The sequence below is a fragment of the Catharus ustulatus genome, chromosome 6 (assembly GCF_009819885.2).
Source record: "Catharus ustulatus isolate bCatUst1 chromosome 6, bCatUst1.pri.v2, whole genome shotgun sequence".
Taxonomy (NCBI): domain Eukaryota; kingdom Metazoa; phylum Chordata; class Aves; order Passeriformes; family Turdidae; genus Catharus; species Catharus ustulatus.
Genome location: NC_046226.1, coordinates 52,503,712 through 52,524,604, shown reverse-complemented (window position 1 = coordinate 52,524,604; position 20,893 = coordinate 52,503,712). Strand labels below are relative to the sequence as shown.

General features: G+C 42.8%; 1 protein-coding gene across 1 annotated transcript; it reads left to right on the top strand.

Annotated features, from left to right (window-relative positions):
• Window positions 1–4,566: 4,566 nt before the first annotated feature.
• TMEM41B (transmembrane protein 41B) lies at window positions 4,567–15,569 on the top strand. Its single transcript, XM_033063452.2, has 7 exons — window positions 4,567–4,831; window positions 6,584–6,701; window positions 7,692–7,820; window positions 9,352–9,445; window positions 10,267–10,371; window positions 12,112–12,250; window positions 12,742–15,569. The coding sequence occupies exons 1-7, from the start codon at window positions 4,750–4,752 to the stop codon at window positions 12,909–12,911; spliced, it is 837 nt and encodes a 278-aa protein (XP_032919343.1). The 5' UTR covers window positions 4,567–4,749; the 3' UTR covers window positions 12,912–15,569.
• Window positions 15,570–20,893: the final 5,324 nt, after the last annotated feature.

Below are 20,893 nucleotides of genomic sequence, written 5' to 3'. Positions count from 1 at the left end.
GCTGCAAAGAGGTGCTCATTTCTATCTATCTCATTTGTTGGTGACATTTCTCTATTAATTTTGATCAGTGCATTCACATTCTACGCTGTTGTCTCCTGTGCAGCTGGTTATTCTCCAATTACATCCTCAGACTCCTCGCTGCAACTGATGAAAGTGTGAGCTCAGTAAAACACACAAGCCCCACTCCAACCACACAGGTTTGTTTGGTTGAAATTAGAATTTAGATAGAATGACAATAAATGCTCGAGGTTTAATTTCTTGCTGTATTTATACAAAATAAGATAGTAATGGGGGAAAAAAATCTTCACTTCTCAAGAAATTAAACATATAATTTACTTGTTGATTAATGTTTCTGGATTTTATCATTTTCAGCTAGAGGCTCTCAGGAGCAGGATCCCTCAGTCTGTCATCTCCTTCCTCTTGCTGACAATTAGCGTGACTCAGTCCACAAAGCATCAGCAGTGTCAGTGACTCAGACACATCACACGGGCTCTACCCATCCATCTAGGAGTGTTTTAGAAAAGAGGCAAACACAAGTTTCCATGCTGAGGGAAGACAACTCTTTCAAGCTGACAAAAATAAAGCATTTCATTCAGCCACCCACAGAAGGAAGTGACTTCATGGAGCTGACCACTTAGCTGCTGCCCTGATAGATGTCAATCTGTTTCGTTACTTTCCAGCAGGTCAGAAAAACATTTTTCCTTTTGGTTCACACATAATTTGAAAGAACTCATACTCTGCTTTTAAGGTGTATTTTCTAATTAAAAAAAAAAAATTAATACTAAAGTTTTGGCCCATTCAGTCTCTAGCCTCTAAACACAGAGAGAGTGCTGCTCCCACTGGAGCAAACTCCAGCTGGAGAGTGGAGTCCTTCTTTCATTTCTGGACAAAGCATTCTGCAGCGTGTGTTCCCTGTCAGGTGGGGCTTACAAAGACACTCCAAAGACAGGGCAGGTTTTGTGCTGTTTCTGAAGTTATACATTATATGTAGGGGATGCTTTATATACAGTGAAAGTAAATCTGTTTTCAGTCCACAGCTATGGTTCCCAGCATGCTGTGGAGTGTTCCCACTGTTCCTGGCAGTGCTGACCTCAACCATATATCAAAAATTTCCTTGGTACTCATTGAGTTCCAGCTACCAAAACTCTTCATCCTCTGAACACTTACAGGATGTGGCCTACAGCAGTATTTTTCATTCTTTGCCTTCTTTCCAGTAAATACATCAAAGTTAATCTTCTAAACAGAGTTCCTAAGTTATTTTATTTACAGAGTGAGCCCTAAAGAACATTCCCTAAACATGTCTTTTTTTTCCTGAGTGAATACAGTGCTGACACTTCTTAGGTGTGGACATTTTTGCAGGGGACTATTCAAATTATCAGCAGATACTAAACACCACTGACAATTTCAAAGTTTAGTGAAATAGAAAACTGTTCACACCAGCAGTACTCCCCCAGCAAGGGGGAGCAAGAACAGTGAAGAACAGTTTAAAACTCTGCTGATAATCCAGTCTAACAAATATAATTTGTGCAGTACATAACTGCAAAGTGATCCAGCTAATGAATCCTTAAATTTCACTCTGGCAGCAATTCAGAGAGCCGGAGCTCCGTAGCAGTGAGGTGATTAGAGTTATCTTCTCTATTTTTAATGAGACATACACTAACATTGTGAGCTTACTGCAGAATCAGCATCCTGGGAGTCATCTGCAGGCCATGTGCTTTCTACTAAATGGGAAGGGAAACACGGGGCAAATCTGTGTTGTTGAAATTGCTTGTTGGGAATTTTTCAGTCCTGTCTTGGACAGGGGAGCTGCAGAGAATTCAGCAAGAATCAGAAGTTCTTGGCCTGCATGTCAGTTCACCTGCATTTGGGTTGCACAGAGGGGCTACACAATACAGAACAGATTAATTAGAAATCAGGCATCCCCTGGAGCAGGCTCTGCCCAGCTCCTTGGCTCTGAGTGGCTCCTGAACAACAACCACGCCAAACTGGGATTCATATCCCACTGAGCAATCCAGCTCACCAAAATGAGAGTTGGCCCTTGCAGCATTTACCATCTACAGTTTAAAATCGTGGTACTTGTTTCATTTACATCTTTCAGTCTTGCATCTTTCCTCTTGTGTTTCAAGATGCATAAAGAGAGCATCTGTTTGATGCTTTGTCAGAAGTTAGTCAGAGAGGAAAGAAGCCCCAGTGTTTGAATCATTTAACCTGGAGTTTCAGAAGTAATATCCAAAAAGAGATGACAAACACGACGTGCATTTACAGTAGGGGGGAAAGTGCCATTTTCTGCAGTGTCAGCAATTCCCATCTTGCTAGTATGTACAATTTTCTAGTGAAAGGATTTGAAAAAACAAAGGACTCCCTCATCTGGCATCAATGCCCAGAGCAGCAAGTTCATAGACCTAACTGGCTTCTCAGGGCACTAAATTCCTGAATTATCAATTGCAAATATTAAAAGATCCAATTACATAGTTTAATGAAATAATTTTAAATAATTTGATTCTAAAATAAAGAAATTCTGAGCAAATTATAGGTTCACATGGAATCTGCTCATGATTTGAAGCTTTATGTGGAATCTGACCACAATTTATAATTTGGATTATTTCCTGCCACTGGATTTGGCAGGGGCTGTACTTGTGTAATAGCATATTAGACTATTTAGGTCTTAAATGAATCATCAACTTCCTGCAGACACTTGCACTGTATCACCAGCGAGTTTTGTACACGTAGCAATAAAGCCACGCTTTCAAGGGCTCTGTTGTTCTTACCTGCATCTTCCTCATGGCTTTGGAAAGATCTGTGATCTTGGGAAACACAACTTATAAATTCCACTGCTGTGAAAAAACCTGGTCTGCTGGATGATCCTGTATGAGCAATTTAAAAGCTATTTAGTCATGGTATGAAGGTGGAGTAATCAGACAAACGAGGCTGAAGTTAAATGTGAGTGTCCAGCTCTCCTAGGAGAGCTTCCTTTCTAGAAGACCCTGAGGAAAGCTTGGACATTTATCAGCAGACACAGCTGGAAAAGTGGCGAGGAGGGGGAGGCACAGTAGCTCCATCAGCCAAGCCGTCTGTCCAGAAGCTTGTGCAATGTGCGCTGTCCGCAGGGTTCGTGTTCTCCCTGGAGAGCTCTCCCGGTAACACTCTGTGCTGCCTGGGTACTTGGAATGTTTCGGGGGTGTCCTGCTGCCAGAGTACTGCAGAGGAAAAGGCGCTTCGAGGTCACACTCGGCTTGAACGCCAGGGAACCTGCGAACACTGGGACATGCCCCTCTGGCTTTTCTGCGGGATTTCAAAGGTTCTTACTGACAGGAACCGACGAGAGGAAAATCCCGGGGCTGATAGAGGAGTTTTCCTCCTTCCCGGCAAACAAGCTTTCTTTTCGAACGACAGGAACGAAAGCAATGAAGTGCCCGTTTTCCTGCGAGCCCGGCTCTGTTCCAGCGCCAGAGGCGCCGGGGGGCTCCCGCCTCCCGCACTCTGAGGGGAGATCCCGCTCCCTGTGGAAAGATCCCGCTCCTTGAGGGAAGATCCCGTTCCCTGAGGGGAGATCCCGCTCTCTGAGGGGAGATCCCGCTCCCTGAGGAAAGATCCCGCTCTCTGAGGGGAGATCCCGCTCCCTGAGGAAAGATCCCGCTCTCTGAGGGAAGATCCTGCTGCCCGAGGGGAGATCCCGCTCCCTGAGGGGAGATCCCGCTCCCTGAGGAAAGATCCTGCTCCCTGAGGGGAGATCCTGCTCCCTGAGGGGAGATCCCGCTCCCCTCGCTGATGGAAAGCCATTACCGAGGGAAAAGGAGCTCGCAGACGCGTTTTATCCCGCTGTCCTGTGGCACGATCGGCCCTGGAGTGTCTTTAGAGACGGGAAACGAAGCAGGGGAAGGGTCTAGCGCACAAATCCTGTGGGGAGCGGCTGAGGGAGCTGGGGGTGTTCAGCCTGGAGAAAAGGAGGCTCAGGGGGGACCTTATCGCTCTGCAATTCCCGGAAAGGAGGATGTGGCCGGAGAGGGTCGCGTTCTTTTCCCGGGCAACCAGCGGCCGGAGAAGAGGACACGGCCTGTAGAACTTCCCCTCGTGTGCCGGGGGAGGTTCAGCTTGGACATCAGGAGGAATTCCTTCCTCGAAAAGGTGATTAGACATTGGAAACGACTGCCCACGGACGCAGTGGAGTCACCGTCCCTGGAGGTGTTCAAGGAACAACTTAATGTGGCACTCAGTGCCATGGTCTAAGTGACACGGCGGTGTTCGGTCATAGGTTGGACACGATGATCTCAGGGGGCTTTCCCAACTTAACTGATCCGGTGATTTATGTCCTTTATGTAATTTATCCACAGCCGGGGCCGAGGAGCCGGGCTGGGACACCGCCGCCCCGCACCGTATTTACCACTAGTGAGCGTATCCCCGTTACCGTAAATCCCCCCGGCTACGCCCACAGCCGGCGTTACCGTATTTACCGGCACTAACCCGCCACCGCATTTCAAGGACGTGGAGCCCAACACGTGCTCCCGTGCACCACAGCAAAGCCGTAATGCCCCGAGAAAAGCGCATGCGCCGTGCGGCGGCGGGGGCGGGAGCGCGGCCGCGACCCGGTGGGGTGAGGAGAGGAGGAGCGGCCGGTCCCGCCTCCTCCTCCTGCTCCTCCTGCCCGCGGCTCCCGGTGCTGCCGGTCCCGCCTCCTGCTCCCCGCGGCTCCCGGTGCCGCCGAGGCCTGCCCCGGCCCTGACTCGCCGGGCCCCGGGGTGTCGCGGAGCCATGGCGCAGCGGAGGGTGGCGGAGCGCGGGCCTTGCCAGGCGGCGGCGGAGAGCGCCAGGCACCAGCGGCAGCTTCTGGAAGGTGCCGGGGGCTCGGGGCGGCGGGAGCGGGAGTGACCTCGCCCTGGCATCGGCCGGTGCCCCATGCGGGTGTCGGTGCCCGGGTCGGTGCCCGCTGTGGCTGTCGGTGCTCTGGGTGCTCGGGCACCGGCCCCGTCCCGCGCGGGCGCTGGGGCGGCCGGGCCGGGCCCCTCTCGGTGTGTGGGGTGAGGCGGCTCCCGCCCCGCGGCGGCGAAATGAGGCACCGAGCCCTTTCCCTCCTTGCAGGAGGGAACACGCGCGGTTCCATGTCTGTCTCTGTGTGTGTGTGTGCTTGTGCTGTTCCACTACCGGCACGCCTGAAGTGTGGAAAGTGGAAGTGGCAGAAAACTCAGTGGGATGTGTTTTTCTTCTTTGACCTTTTAAGTTGCTTATTTCTTTATTGATCTATCGTTTGTTTTGCTCCTTGGAGAAGGTGTTGTCAGAATAACCACGGTTACGGTGCAGTGGAGCAGACTGCCCAGGGAGGGTGTGGAGTCTCCCCCGCTGGAGATCCTCCAGAGCCGTGTGGATGCACTCCTGTTCCAGGAGCTCTGGGATGACCCTGCTTCAGCTGGGAGTGACCGCTGTGGTCCCTTCCAGCTTGACCGTTCTGTGATTCTGTGCCTGGAACTGCTATGTGGATACTGCCTTTGACCTCGGCTCACCCAGTGCACACCTGTGGGGTTGTGCTGACCTTAAACCTAAAAAACCTTAAAACCGATAAAATTGCCAGCTCGCCCAGCCGGCTCCGTGGGTTTCGTCATGCAGTCGCTGCATTTCACAACAGTGAGGTGTCAGCGTGACCCGCTGGAGTGTTGTGTGTTGGCACTGTAGTTGTGCCAAAGCAATCTGCGAGGGAAAACACAGCCTTGGCTCTTGGTGTGACCCTTTGGGTGAGCCTCAAAGTGCCTGAGGAGAGAGTGGTTTAATACATGCACACATACACACACTGGTGTGAATACAGGGAGTGCTTAGTGTGGTGTTCATTTCAGTTTTAAATTCTTTGTGTGTAGTTGCATTTGTGTTAATCAATGTGTTGCACGTATGTGGTCATTTTGATAAAAATCTAAAATACAGAAAAGGCCTGACATGTCATTATGTCACTCATTGCACTCCCATTGCTTCCACTACACAAGGATTTAAAGGCTAATAAACACTTGTGTATATACATCCACATAAGTGTAAAATATGTGTAATTCCCAAGACTGGAAGCTGGGATCTTTAGCGTGTGCGTGTTTATGTAGGTTTCCTCCTAATGAGTGTCTCACCTAACTGGCTGTGTCTGGTAGTCTTTCATTAGAGTGGAAAAAAAAACCCCAAAATCTGTTAATGAGCAGGTTTTAAAGTTATGTTGTACATCCTGGAAATTTAACTTCAAGTTAAATCTCTAGTTAATTAGACTGGCAGAAGATTTCTGGCAAAAAGGAAAACATATGTATGGCTTACGTTGTTTAGCTCTGTTTTTTCTCTTTATAAATGTATTTATTAATTGGGGCTTAAATTAGTATGGATCATAGAAGGTGACTTCTGTGAGATGTTTGCCAGCGTAAAAACTTCAAAGTTGTTTGAAAGCTTTTGGGGGATGTGAGCAATGTGTGTTATTGAAAGCCTTGGTAGGAAGATGTCCACAGAGAGGTTACTTTAATACTTCCTTAAAGGATAAGTTTGAGATCTGTTGTGAGGGATTGTTTTTTCTTGCTTTGTTTTGCTGGTGCTAGGGTTTTTTCTAACTTCGTTTCGTGTTTAATTTCAGGGAAAGCTCTTGCAGAAGGTGGATCAGCTCGGACATCACTTCTTATTTTGGTGTCCATCTTCTTATCAGCCGCTTTCCTTATGTTCCTGGTATATAAAAATTTCCCACAACTTAGTGAGTAAGTATGTTTTGAAAGTTTCATTAATCAGTTCATTTGCTTTTCAGTATCAGATCATAGAGGAGCCTGCATGGGGATATGATAAACTTGGATAATTGCTTTTGATCTGTCTAAGGTTTCAGTTGGAGATCCTGTGTTTTGAGGTGTTATCCCCTGGCACATTATCAGTGGTAACTGACCCTGTTCTTAAACGCTTTCAGCTGAGAGCCAGAGTGTGTTTGGTTCAGGCTGAGTTCGCTTGGAACTTCCTTGGGCCTTGGTGAAACTGGAGGCTGTCACCAAAATGGGAGAGCCTTCTTCCTTCCTAGCTAAACTTTGCCTTTTTCTCCTTCTTCTTGCACCCAGTACTTGTGTGGGATGGCAGGTAGGCTGGCAGGTGGAAGCCTGCTGGTCTGGCAGCTTTCCTTTTCACTTTTAGTAGTTAAATTTCTGTCTGATTAACTTGCTCAACAAGGTCAGTTTGCAATGGCCCATCCCTAAACCTGACCCAGAGGAAGCAAAGACACTCAAGTGTGCTGCCCAGGGTTGCACCAGATTAAGGTGTGACATGAGATTTTGCCCTTAGAACTTTGTGAGGTGAAGTTGTACCACTCCTGCTGCACTTCAACTGTTATGACCCCAGCACTGAGGCAGCTGCAGTTGGTTTTGGCTGAAGTGTTGGCTGCTTTCACTTGCCAAGGTTTGGTTTGCGCAATTTTTTTCTTTTTGATCAGTACTTGGTAAGAAAGAAAAACATAGAAAAGAAGCCCATTGTTGTACTGAATTATAAAACCAGCCTGCAAATATCTAAAATTGGGGATTTTCTAATATAAACCACACTGTAAATATTAGGTGTTCATTTGAGAACGTTAGTACAACAATAATCATGATTTGTTTGCTGAAGCTGTAATTTAGCAATGTAGTGTATCTAATTATCTCTGTATTCAGTAAGTAATTGTACTACACTGTTTGATTATATTTCCATCATTCCTGTTTTTTTTTCCTCTCCAGAGAAGAAAGAGAATGTATAAAGGTTCCTAGAGATATGGATGATGCAAAGGCCTTGGGAAAAGTCTTGTCCAAATACAAGGACACATTTTACGTTCAAGTGTTAGTGGCTTATTTTGCCACATATGTTTTGTATCCTTTTTCTGATATAAAGGGCAGTTTTGATGTAGTCATGCTTCTCTGAAAAGATAAATGAAAAATACAATTTGATAAGTTCTTGATCATGGGTGAGTTTAACATACCTAGAAGTGTCTGACACAAATATTTTAAAATCTTGGACATTTAAAAGCATTTCTCTCTATATTAGGCTTGGTCTCACTTTAATATTATGATAACTTTTAAAGTAAAATGAATTTTGAGATTGGAATTACTGTTTGTTCTAAAAGAAAACTGAGACTACTGCACTGCTCTTCATTGAGACATTCAAAGTTCTACATAAGGGTATTTATAGAATACTTAGCAGTATTTGTGAAGGGAAGTGTTTTGAGCCATCTTTCATCTCTCCACTGCCTAAATTCACAAAACCAAATCTGTTTTCCTTTAGAGAGACAAATTTCTAAAGTACTTTCTGTCCAGGGAGACACAAAGGCTACCTATGTTCTGTGTTCTTTCTCCTGAGTGCTGAATATATTAAGTAATCATTAAACACACTCTTAACTGGAGCACTTAACTAAAGGTTAATAACTTTAAAGCTGTAGAAGAAGTTTATTTCACAGTTTTAATACAGGAGGCTTTTATAACTCAGGAGAGTCAGCACTGAAAGTGCCATTAGTAATTATCCTTCAGCTCATTCTTTCAAAATATTCCACAAAAAGTATTTTGTATTTCCCAAATTATAGATCTAGGCAGAAAATGAAAGCATTAGTTAATATATTAACAAGGAATAGAATAAATTGGCTCTTATTGAGCTGCTCTAGCAGTTCTAGATGGGATGACCTTTACTGTCTCTGCAGCAGGCTGTGATCAGTTTCCAGGCATGGTACAGTTACCTCTGAGCCTTGACATGGCTTAGCAAAAGGGAAGATTAATTTCAGTCAATTCAGCTTGAGTAAAATGGTGTGTAGGGGTTTTTTGCTTTATAACTTTTCTATCCAAAGTAGGCAATGCATCATAGTCTCAAGTATGCCTAGCAAACCTTAAGTCCAACAAACAACCTGCTTGTTTATGCTACAGAAACCTAATTTTTACCTTTTTAAGAATTTCTGACTGAAATTAGTGATCAGCTATTGTAGTTAGTGATTACACCAAGCCTGTTTGTAAGGAAGTAGTAGCTGCCTTCATACATTTCAGTCTTCCATGAAACTTGTGCTTATGGGTTTGGACAGGCCTGTAAACTTTACAGAGAGAATATCTGGAACTGCACACCTCTAGTCAACAGTGTGAAATCAGAAGTACGTGTTGCCTGGAAGTCACAATAAATCCTCTGTGGCAGCTGGAGCACAGATAAAGAGAAAAATGTAGTCAGCTTTTATTACTTATCATTTGTATGTGTAGTGACAGATCTACATCTTGTTGCTCTACTCCACAAAAGGTTTTTAAGGATCTTGAGAGGCCCTGCTTATTTATGCCTTTTCAAAGAGTAAAATGTATCCTGACTGCTTATAAAATTAAGAAGTGTGTAGCTTTTTAGAAATATGTTTTTCCTTAATTAAGATGCATCCAGCTTGCAAACATTTGCTATTCCTGGGTCTATATTTCTCAGTATCCTGTCAGGGTTTCTTTATCCCTTTCCACTGGCCTTATTTCTTGTTTGTTTGGTAAGTATGGAAAGTAGTTTGTAAGGGAATATATTTATTTCTGTCCATTTAGAATACAACCAAACATTTGAGCAGTTTCCTGTTGGAAATGATCAGTCTGAAACCAGCATACACTTCAGTTTCTGATGAACTATTGGGTTCTTACTCAGCTCTGCTGCAAAATTCACTGTCACAAAAAACACTGAGCTGTTTCTCCAGGTTTTCTTAATAGTGAAGGCATTTGAGTGTGAACCAGCCAGAGTTTCCTTTACTCTAAATTTGTTTAGCATCTGCCAGAACCCAGTTGTAATTTCACAACACAATTACTGCAGTTTTATTATCACACTGCAAAATGCATCTGTTTTTTAACTGACTTAAATATGCAAGAAGCTTAGTTGATGATTTGAAATGTGTTTTATCAACAAGCTTTAAAATAAGTCATGTGCAAAAGATGCAATCATAATGAGCCTCAGTATTGAGAAGGTAGGGAGGACCCTGTTCAGTTTTCATGTTTGAAATTCTCTAATGGCATTGTGCCTCTTATTTGAAAAGCTTTCACTGTTCAAAGTCTTAAAACTGCAGAAGCACTCAGTATTAACTGATAAGTAATCAATGTTGTCTACTTTGAGTGTTGAGATTGATCGAAATGCCCTAGAAATAAACTGTCTTGGGTCAACAACATTCTTAGGGAGTGTGTACATACTGCTGGAGGAGAGCCCTAATGGAGTGGAGGGCTGCATAGAAACCTGTTCTAGCCAGGCAGTGTAGTTAGTACAGGCAAAAGGCTGACATTCATTGGAGTTTCTGCTCATTTGTTTTCTGCTTTGTGGGTTTTTTTTCAGTGCTCAGGACTTGGAGCTTCATTTTGCTATATGCTGTCGTACCTAGTGGGACGTCCCGTTGTGTACAGATATTTAACAGAAAAAGCAGTAAAATGGTCAGAACAGGTAAGGTTTCTAGAAGTGCTGGAACTTATGGTACAAAAGGTGTCATGGAATAGCATGGAAAACTAGCAGGTCTTGTGTTCATTTATCCAGTTACACAGAAGGGATTCTGGAAGTATTCCTGATTGTATGGTGTTTGCCATGAGAAGGTTGTTTGGACCTAGGAAGTAACTTTGCAACTGATTACCCTGCTGGTTTATTTCCAGTCAACAGGAAACCTCTCCAACTTCAGGAAATTTCAAGTAATTGCTCTCTAAGCATTAGCACTGATGAAAGCTGGGTTTGTATTTTTGTGATGGAGGAACCTGTAGCTGTATGTCTGATTGAAAAGACCTTAATTTGAATATTTATTGTAGTTGGAGCATTTAGAAACTTCTTCTTACAGTATCTGGTAAAATTAGTTTCAGCAAATCTTGATTGTGAGATGAACCCAAGGGTTTTGCAGTACAGAAATACAGTGTGAGTTGTACTTGACCTTATGTGTCTTTTTTGGATACTCTGAAACATTCAAACAAATGTTTATTTTTTGCAAGTATGAAGTACATTTACTATGTTCAAGAGTTTTTTGAATCACATAAAAATGCTTTAAACTTCTTCCTCATTAGATAAGATATGGAGCTGTGTCTGTCACAATTGACCTTGTTAGATTATACAGTACCACTTTGACTCTTGACCCAAGTAAATCTTAATATTGCAGTATAATCTTGAGGCTACTCTGAGTAGTAAATAGTTACTATTGGCAGTAGAACTGAACATATGATTTAAAATTGCACGTGCAGCGCCTATCTGACTGTTTCCAGGTTAATTGGACTATATCATGCTTATCATATTGAGGTTAAGGCATTTTATATGCAGCATTAATCACTATTTAAATATCATCCTTCATTAAGGTTTAAAAAACCCACAGTGCTTCTGATTTTGATGTTACAGTAAAATCTAAATTTGGCTGAAGTTGAAAAACAGGGTTGTGGCTGGGATGACCTGCTATATGAGATTTCAGGTGGAATTGCAATCAGACCAGGTTTGTTTTCAACTGTTTGAGGCTTAAGCTTAGTGCAGGTGTGCCAGGATAGGCTGGAATTGTGGATGCTTGGCTGTCCTTGCAGCTTGGCTCAAGGTTGCACTCGCTGTCTGGAAGGGCTGATGTGTTAGAGACCGGCTGGGAGGAGAAGAGGCTTTGTTGTAGCATTGGTGTAAGGAGCTGGGCTAGACCTGAGAACATAAATGAGATTGTGAATGAAGTTGGAGCTGTTGTTGCTCCTGGGTAAATGTTAATGCTGGGCACTGTGACCTCTGGGGAAACAGGCTTTGGAACTGTGCTGGGAGCAGCCACCTCATGAAGTTCAGAGCCTGACCTGGCTGAGGAATTCCAGGTGAGGAATGTTTCAAGCTTGATCACAGGTTAGGTCAGAATGGCTTGAGGGACAAACTTCATTGCCAGTTCCTGCAAAAGCTTTAGGAATGGGATGGCAGGCTGGCTGTGGTGACTGGGCTGTGGCTCTGCCTATGACTCGTTTGCTACTTGAGTTGGCTGAGTCAGTGAGAGACATCACCACTGCTATTTCCAGGCTGATCTCAGTGCTATTTAACTGGGCACTCCTCCCCACATCACACATTTTTAACTGGTTTTTATGTTTGCAACATGTAAATGTCTACCAAAAAAACCCTTTTAAACCTCTATGGTTGTGTATTTTCAAAGCAGGGATTTTTTAACCAAATTTTTGTTTGTTTTTGTCTTGGCAGGTTGAACGACATAGAGAACATCTAATTAACTACATAATATTTTTGAGAATAACACCTTTCCTCCCCAACTGGTTTATCAATATCACATCTCCTGTAATCAACGTGCCATTGAAAGTGTTTTTCATTGGCACTTTTCTAGGTAAGAATTGTGGCTAGTGGTGGCCAGAAGAAGGGGTATACACTATATATAGCTTTATATATAGCTTTTTTTTTATATATAGCTTTTTTAATGGGCATATTTTTGCACATACTTTTAAATCTGATTTTTAGGAAACAACCCAGTATTTTTCCTTTATGAACTTCATGAACTTTATGAAAAAGTTGATTATTTTAGCATTATGAAAAATCACTTTCTAAGGAGAACTTGAAATCTACGGAGTATAAAGAGCAGAGATTATTTGCTTAGTCTCCTGTATTTGAGTTTGCATTAAAAATACAAAGAATGACTTAAAACCAGTTTTTTTTGATAAAGGGTTTTTTATCTTTGAATTCTGTATTCACAGTCCTCTTTAAAACTAAAGAAGTACAAGACAACAAAAATCTCAACATTGTGGTGTTAAAATTTGATGACTAATTTTTAAGGGTTTTTTTACCCTAACAAGCTGTTTTCCCATCTTTTCCTTGCTCCAGGTGTAGCACCACCGTCTTTTGTAGCCATTAAGGCAGGAACAACGCTGTACCAGCTTACAACAGCAGGGGAAGCTGTTTCCTGGAACTCTGTTTTTGTTCTCATGATTCTAGCCATCCTTTCCATCCTACCAGCTCTCTTCCAGAAGAAACTGAAACAGAAGTTTGCATAAGGATCAAACTGGACCAGAATTTTCCATACTTCATCTCAGGATCAGCACTTCTGATATTTGTATATTTGCTTTTCTATTGGATCTTAAGCAATTAGAGGGGGGAGGCTTGTGATTGATAAGAATGTCTTTAATTGAACACATGGCCTTAAACTGAAGGAGATGTGTTCAGAAATGTACTGCATATAGTTTTGTATCCAAACACCAGTGTTTTACTTTGGGAGGGTGTGTGTGCGTGGCCCTCGGGGTGAGGGAAGTGAGAACATAGATGTAACATTTTGCTCTATTTACATGCAGAGCAAAAACTGTGATGTAGACATGAACTACAGCTGATGCTTTCTACAACTTGCAGGAAAAACCCCTGAACTATTCAGTCCAACTTGGTAACATTCTCTGTAGGCTTGCATGTGGTCTGGTCTGAGTGCATTTCTCACTAACAATATTTCCCTTCTTTTTTGCCTTGGGGGGTTTTCAAAACAATATATCGGTGCTCACTCAAAAACAAAGGTTCTTTGCAGTACTTTAACTACAATGTTATTCTCATCCTGGTTGTTTACTTCTATTTATTAGTGCTGTATGGAATTAAATACTTGAACCTCTATCTGCTTTACTTACTGGATTAACAAAGGCAAAGTGTCACATCATTCCCTCTTGGTCCCTGTGAAGTTTTATCCTGGGAGTGGGTATAGGAAGGGAGGGAGCAACTTAGAATTCTTATCTTGGCTAGCTGGTGATTTTAAGTTCTAATTTTAATTTTTTTGATGTTGATTATTTTGCCAATATTTCACTTGCATAGATTTATCCTGCTAACTTAAAGTGATGGTATGATTATATAAAACTTGCTGTTCTCAAGGGGTTTACAAATGCTGAAGCAGTGTAATATTACCATTTCTCAAGCAATATGTAAAGAGTATAACATTTCTCATTGCAGCTTGATTAGCTAAAAGAAATGTCAGGTACACAAACTGGTGCAGTTCCTATCAAACAGCTGATCCCAAATAACGTTCAGAGCACCATGGAACAGCAGGCTCTTGTGTCAGTGTATATAAACATGGGGGTTCCAGTGTCTGCCAAGGCAGTGACTGGCCATGGGCAACCAGCCATGACACCTTCAGTAGCAGTCTGTGCATTCTCTCAGTAAGGTACAAGATACCTCCCCCTGTGCTTCCAGCTGTGGTAGTTTGTTGTGTTGTCAGTGGAACCCCATCAAACAAGGCCCTGGTCAGTGAGGAACTGCGGAGTGTGTTGATGTTTTATCCAACTGAAACCAGTGCGGCTCACATGGTTTGAGCTGATTCCCCTGCAGTGTCTTGCTGAAAAGGGACTCAGCACATCAGCATGTGCTCCAGTTCCAGGGTTTATTTGTCTGTGTCCTCGTGTTAACTCATGATCATATCATAGATCTTCAAGATGTAAGAGAACAGTTCATGAATGTGATAATGTTAAAGGTACTGACTGGTACCTTTACAGGGTTTATTCATTTTTGTAACATAATGTTAATTGACTGCTTTGTTTCATCACAGTATTACTTGTAAATATATAGTAAATATTATTGATACACCATTTGTCTTTTATTTAAGTCCAGGCTGCACAGTAAGTGATATTTTTTACATAAGTATATAAAGGAATTTATATCAGTTCTGTTTGCAAGTTTATTGTAAGACCATTCAGCTTCAGCAGTTCTTCTGTTATTTAGAATTTACTCTAAATTGTACTTAGGCATTTAGAACTGAACAATGATTACTTTTATTGCGGCCATTCTAATCTCCGGAGCTCCTCTACCCCGGGGATTTATTCCATAGTAAACTTGGATGTGATTTGAGCCATGTGAGCAAGTGTCCCCTGGACTACTGAGTGTGAAACTGCTGTAGATTTACAGCCCTCTTTTCTGCAGAGTTAACTTTTCATGCAGATGAATTCTTGGAATAAATTTCCTACTACTTATTTTCCAGTGGCTTTTCTCAAAATTTATCTCAATTCCTGGTCATTAACAGAAGCTGTTGTAAAATCCCTCCCAGGCTGTGTAAAGCCAATGTTTTGGTGGAACCTTGTCACTAAAGGAGCTGAGCTCTAAATGTAATGTGACTTGTGCTATCACTTGACATTTTCACTGACTTGTTTCACTATGGAGATGGGATCAGGCTTTGTTACTGAAAACCCGTTGTGTTTCAGCCACAAGACTGGCCTCCCATCACAATAACTAAAAGCCTTAAGACCTTAAAAAGGTTCAAAATAGGGTTCTTTACTTTTTCAAATCCTTAGCATTTTTTAATGCATCCCTTGTGTGTCTATCTTCAGCTGCCAGCAGCCTGAGGTGCTTTTCTATCCCGTGAGCACTTCTGAGGGTTGTGCAGAGTAAGGCAGGCCTTGTGGAAAGCAAAAAAAGCACTGTGCTGTGGGGCACTGTACAGTCTGCTCTTTCCTTTAGGGAATCCAGCAAGTGATCCAAGAGACAGCCATTACATTTCAACAGAAAAACAGTGGCTACTGTAAAACAAGCCAGGACATCAGAAAGATGTAGCTTTGTTTTTTAATTGCAAGGGATTTTGAGCTGCTGGGTGACCTGTTTATCTTTTGGAATTTTTTTTGTGGTACCTGCATGACATCATTACTAAGTGTCTCTTGCCATTTGATAATAAAGCTGTTATATAAAATCTGAAACTGTATTTTTATAGTATAATGAAGCATGCTGAACTTCCCATTAAGCCTAATCTTTTATTAAGGGGTGAGTTCTTAAATGGTATTTTTAGCAATTGATTAAAAAACCTGAGCTGATTACATCTGTAGACGAGATTAATTCGGTTTCCACCTTTATTTCAAAACAATGAGGTAAATTTGACTTCCTTTTCTCTCTGAAATTAATTTCTCACATATGGCAGTAATTTTAAAGTTTGTTTGGTTTTCACTGGAAGGCAACTGGCTCTAACTTCTGTCTCTTCAGATACACCTATTTGCATAAAGTGCCTCTTGTTTGCATTAATCACTTATGGAAGATCCCCGTGCCAAAGCTTCATTCACCTTCCCTTAATATTCTGTCAAGGCCAGTTTATGAAATGCTTTTTCTTCCTTGTATAGGAAACTGGCTGCAAGGGTAAGACAGAAGAAGTAAAAGTCAAAAATGAGAAACTTTTGTTAGTGAATGATGCTGTTATGCAAAGTCAAAACATGTTTGTGTTTTTAGTCAGCTGAAGATTTGTGTGTGTTTCTGAGAATTTTTGTCATGTGTAGTTTCCTTCTGTCATAGGGTGGGGTTTGGGAGCCCTGTGGTTTAGTATGGCAGTGTTAAGGGAAATGAAAAAGGGTTGTGACAGGAAAGCAGGATCCAGAGCAACTTTTTCAAATTTCCATCAAAGAAACCAGAATACTCAGAGTATTTTTATGACCAATTGATGTCTTGCAATGACAGACATTTATAACTCTCAGCTGGAGACTTTATAGCTCTAGGTCACCCAAACTGAAAGAAGTTACAACCTTTTAATGCTGGCAATTAATATAAAGAATGGCATAATATATTTACTAACATACCATCAATCCCCCTCCAATTCTTAAAAATGTTCCACCTAGTGTGATAATTCCTATTTCCTTGTTTTACAGTACACAAGGAAGAATTTGGGTCTGGATTATGGGAGCTCAGTCAGTGGCTGGTGTGTATGTGAGAAGCCTCATAAAAGCTCCTTTCTATAGATAGTCTTCCAAACAGAGAATCCTGCTCCTGTGCAGCTGTGGAACTGCAGTGGTCTCCTCATAGCCTTAAAAGGCCCTGGTAGGCCCTCAAGAGGGCTGGAGTGCTTCAGTGGGAAATAGCTTTTAAAATTCTGCCTCAGAATTGAGATCTAATGTTACACTCGTAACTGCTGATTTTTCTTTTACAACCTAGCTCTGAGGAATTGTATCTAAAACCTGGAATTTGCAGTGTTTACTTACTTGGAAGAATTCCATGTCATGAAGGAGTATTCTGAGCAGATCATTAAATCATTCTATGTTTGACTCCTCTGTGTTAAACTGATTTCTCGTGGCTGTGAGAATATAAATTCCCAGTCAATCCTGAACTTGTGGAGGATTTGCTTTTTCAGCTGGATCCCTCTCTAAGTCTATGGAGCCTGATGGGATTCATCCAAGAGTACTCAAAGAGCTGGCTTGTGTCATCACGAGACCTCTCTCAATGATTTCTGAGTCTTGGGACTCTGGAGAGGTCCCAGTCTTCTGGCAGCTGGCAAATATTGTCCCAGTTTTCAAGAGGGATGAGCATGCAAACTCCAGGCCTGTCGGTCTCACTTCAGTGCCCGATAAAACCATGGAGAAAATTCAGTAAAGCTCTTGATACCGTCTCTCACAGTCTGCCTCTGGACAAAATGCCCAGCACTCAGCTGTGTGAACACACCATGTGACAGGTGAGTGACTGGCTCAGGGTCAGGCACAAAGGGTTGTAGTCAATGGGGTGACATCACCAGTGGGTCCTGGCGCTAATGGGGCTCTGCAGGGTTCCATCCTCCGCCCCAGTCTCTTCAACATTTGCATTAATGACCTGGACGAAGGACTGGAAGGAATAATAAGAAGGAGCACTAAGTAAGTTTGCTGATTACTGAAGTGGGAGGAGCTGTAGATGCCCTCGAGGGCAGATGCCCTGCAGAGGGACCATGACAACCATATGAAGTTTACTAAAGACAAGTGCTGGATTCTGCACCTTGGTGTGGAGCAGCCCTGCATGTATGGACAGGCTGGGGAATGAGGTGCTGGAGAGCAGCACTGTGGAACAGGAGCTGGGGATTGTAGTTGTTGGTAAATTGAGCATCAGTCCATAGCGTGGTCTCCTGGAGCTGGGGAAAAGAGGGAGAGTGCTACATGGGAGTTTAGGAAATGTTCCACACCCTGGGGTGTCAGTTCTGCTCTGAGCTGTGCCTTGATGTGTGAGGATCTCTGTGTAAGGTGTGCAGGCTCTATTCCACAGAGTCTCTTGTGCAGATCTCATACCAAATACACGGTCAGCAGCCAGATTCAAGTGTCTGGCTTTGCAGACTGGAGAGGATTGCTTTAATGATAAGAGTTGCTGATGGTCTTTCTGTTTTCTTAAAGAATCCAGGGTAAATATCTTAATCAGAGTCATTAGAAGACACCACATATGATCAGCACCCTGACAACTGGAGCAATTTGTTTGTGCTTTGAGCTCCTACTTTTCAAAGCTTAGCTCACATTGGGAAACAGCTGCCCAGAAAAAAAAGAAATACCCCATTTCAGACTTTTAAATTCTCTAAGCAATGTTGAATGGAACTGTAATTTGCTGTTGTGTTTTCCTATTGCTTAGTAAATAAACTCTTCCAATAATCGTGACTGGGATTGCTGACAAAGTAAATCTGAATTAGGTAGTGTGAAGAATACTCAAGACATCTTTGCATCAAGTTCTGTTCTTCACTATTTTAAAAACTTCATTCTCTTTAACTTAAGGTTTGAGCTTGAAAATACAAGTCTTTGCCATAGCAAACAGCAGCTGAATCAACATTGATAGTCTTTGCCAAAGACAATGAATCTTTTAAAATTTCTTCCTATTTACTAATATGTCTTTATGATTTTCCAGCTAAAGAATCCTAGTTTCCAGAGAATTCACAATTCCACAGGTTTTCTCAAGATCATAAAAAATACTTTCAAGAATTCTTAATATTGTCTGGAATGTTGCTGTTTTACTCAAGGACACCTAAGCCATTTGCAAAGTTTCCTGACAGAATTGCCATATTTGGGTTTTTCCTGTGATGGGAACATTGGCCAAGGTGACTGACAGGTTAAGGCTACTGGCCTTTGAAGCAGATGTTACAGAAGTTTGTGGTCATAAAACAAGAGTATTTCAGAAATGAAATAAGTGGGGAGGAAAAAGATGCAATGGAAAAGAGAGCCATTGACAAAATGGGGGGAGAAAGGTTGGACTTTTCAGGTTGGACATCTGCTGGAGGCACAGATTTGAGAGAGACTACATAGTAAGTTACCTTGGAATGCAGAGAATTTATCTGACAAAACAGGCAAGAGCTTTCCACAGCAAAAATTTGGGTTAACATTTTGTTGGTTCTCATTCAAGCAGTTCCACCTATCTTGTCACTTTGTTGTAGCAATTCAAAGCAAATCTGAGTTTATTAGTCGGAGACTATTTAAAAAAATATTTCTTGTTTCTTACCCTCTTGCATAGCATTTAAATAGTGCTGCTCAACAATAAACCTGATAAATCTGTTTACTTACTGGCCCATCTAAACTCTATTTACAGATTATTTACAAAATACATGGAACAACTTTTTATTTCCCTGTTTCACTCTTTGACAAAACGCCCCTGCCAATATGTGCTGTTTCCCCAGACTTTATTGCGAGTGTCAAGTGTCAGAAGAGACCCTCAGGCTATGACATTTGTTGTAAGGGTTAAACTACAGTTCAGGCTTACTCAAAAGAGGTTCACCATGTGCTGAATCCATTGTCCTTTGCCACACTGAAAGCAGATTGAGAAGACAAATGTGCAGAAAATGGCTAGAGAACACAGCAGAGTAAGAGCAACCAGATTTAGCTATTTCTGTTCTTTGTTGTGCCTTCCACACACCACCAGGCAGGCTCAACACAATCAAACTGTGCTTTTTGTAAACTCAAGCTCTTCAGTCTAATATTGCTCCTACCGTGCCATATTGATTGAAATCTTCTCCTCAAGTCAAATGATGTTTTAAAACTGGCCTCTCAGTCAAATCTAAGCAATGCTTTCCTTCACTGATAACGCATTCTCTGGCTCACACAGTCTTAATCAAGTGAACACTGACAGCATCAGTGCTATCCTAAAAGTTTATCCTGGTTCCTGCAAGGATGTCCAGCTGCTCACAACTCACTGGGCACAGTGGCCTAAGAGTTTAGTTGTACTGCAAAAGGCTGTAAACCATTGGCAGTGAAATCTTCTTGCATGTGTTGCTGTTTCCAGTCCCTACAGACAACTTGGTCTGTCTTGGCAATGGAAACTCAAATAGGTGAGGTTTCCTATGCTTGGCAGTGTTTGAAGTTAGATTGGTGTCTGATCAATTCAGCATTATAGATGCAACCTTAACCATTTGGTTGATCCTGGATAATAATCATTAAGGACTGCAAAGTTTTAACTTCTCCTCTTATAAGCCCTGCAAGATACGGAAGGATTGTGATGTAAATGCCACAAATAGAGAAGTGAGAGAGGAGAGGAAGGGGAACTGCATATAGACCTAATTTTTCGCTAGAAAGGCCATCCCAGGTGCCTCTACAGCCAGAGGAAAAAAGGAGTCTCAAGGCAGAGTGTGGGTTCGTGTCCCTAGTCCTTCAGCAGCTCTGTTCAGGTCATCCTTCCCCAGGGCTTGTTCTCCTGTCCATCCTGAGCTGGAGGGGAGAGTGGATTTCACTCTGTGCAAGCCCAACTGTAACAGAGATGTGTGTGATGTTAATCCAAATAGGAAAAAGAAAACAACTTTAGAGCCAAATGCTGCTTCACTAAGCTGTGGAGCCGGTGGGGCTGCGGGGATGGGAAGATGAAGGTGCCAGGAGGACACAAGCCCAGAGCTGATCCGTGTCCTGAGCGAGCAGCCCTGGCAGCGCCTTCCTGGCTCGGGCCGCATCCAGCTCCAGAGATGTGGAGCACCTGGAGTGGCTCCAGCAGAGCCTACACAATTCATCAAGTAGATGGAGTGTCCCTCAGGAGGAGCTGAGGGAACCGGGCCTGGTCACAACAGGTTGGACTCGATCTCAGAGATCTTTTCCAACCTAATTGGTTCTGTCATTCTGTTCAGCCTCGAGAAGAGAGGACTGGGAGGGGATGTCTGTAAATATCCAAGGTGGAGGTGACAGAGGATGGACCACGCTCTGTTCGGTGGTGTCAAGCAAGGGGACAAGAGGCAACGGGAAGAAATAGGGAGTTCCACCTAAATGCGAGGAAGAACCTCGTTAATGAGCAGTGACCGAGCACTGAACAGGCTGCCCAGAGAGGGTGTGCGGTCTCCCCCAGCGGA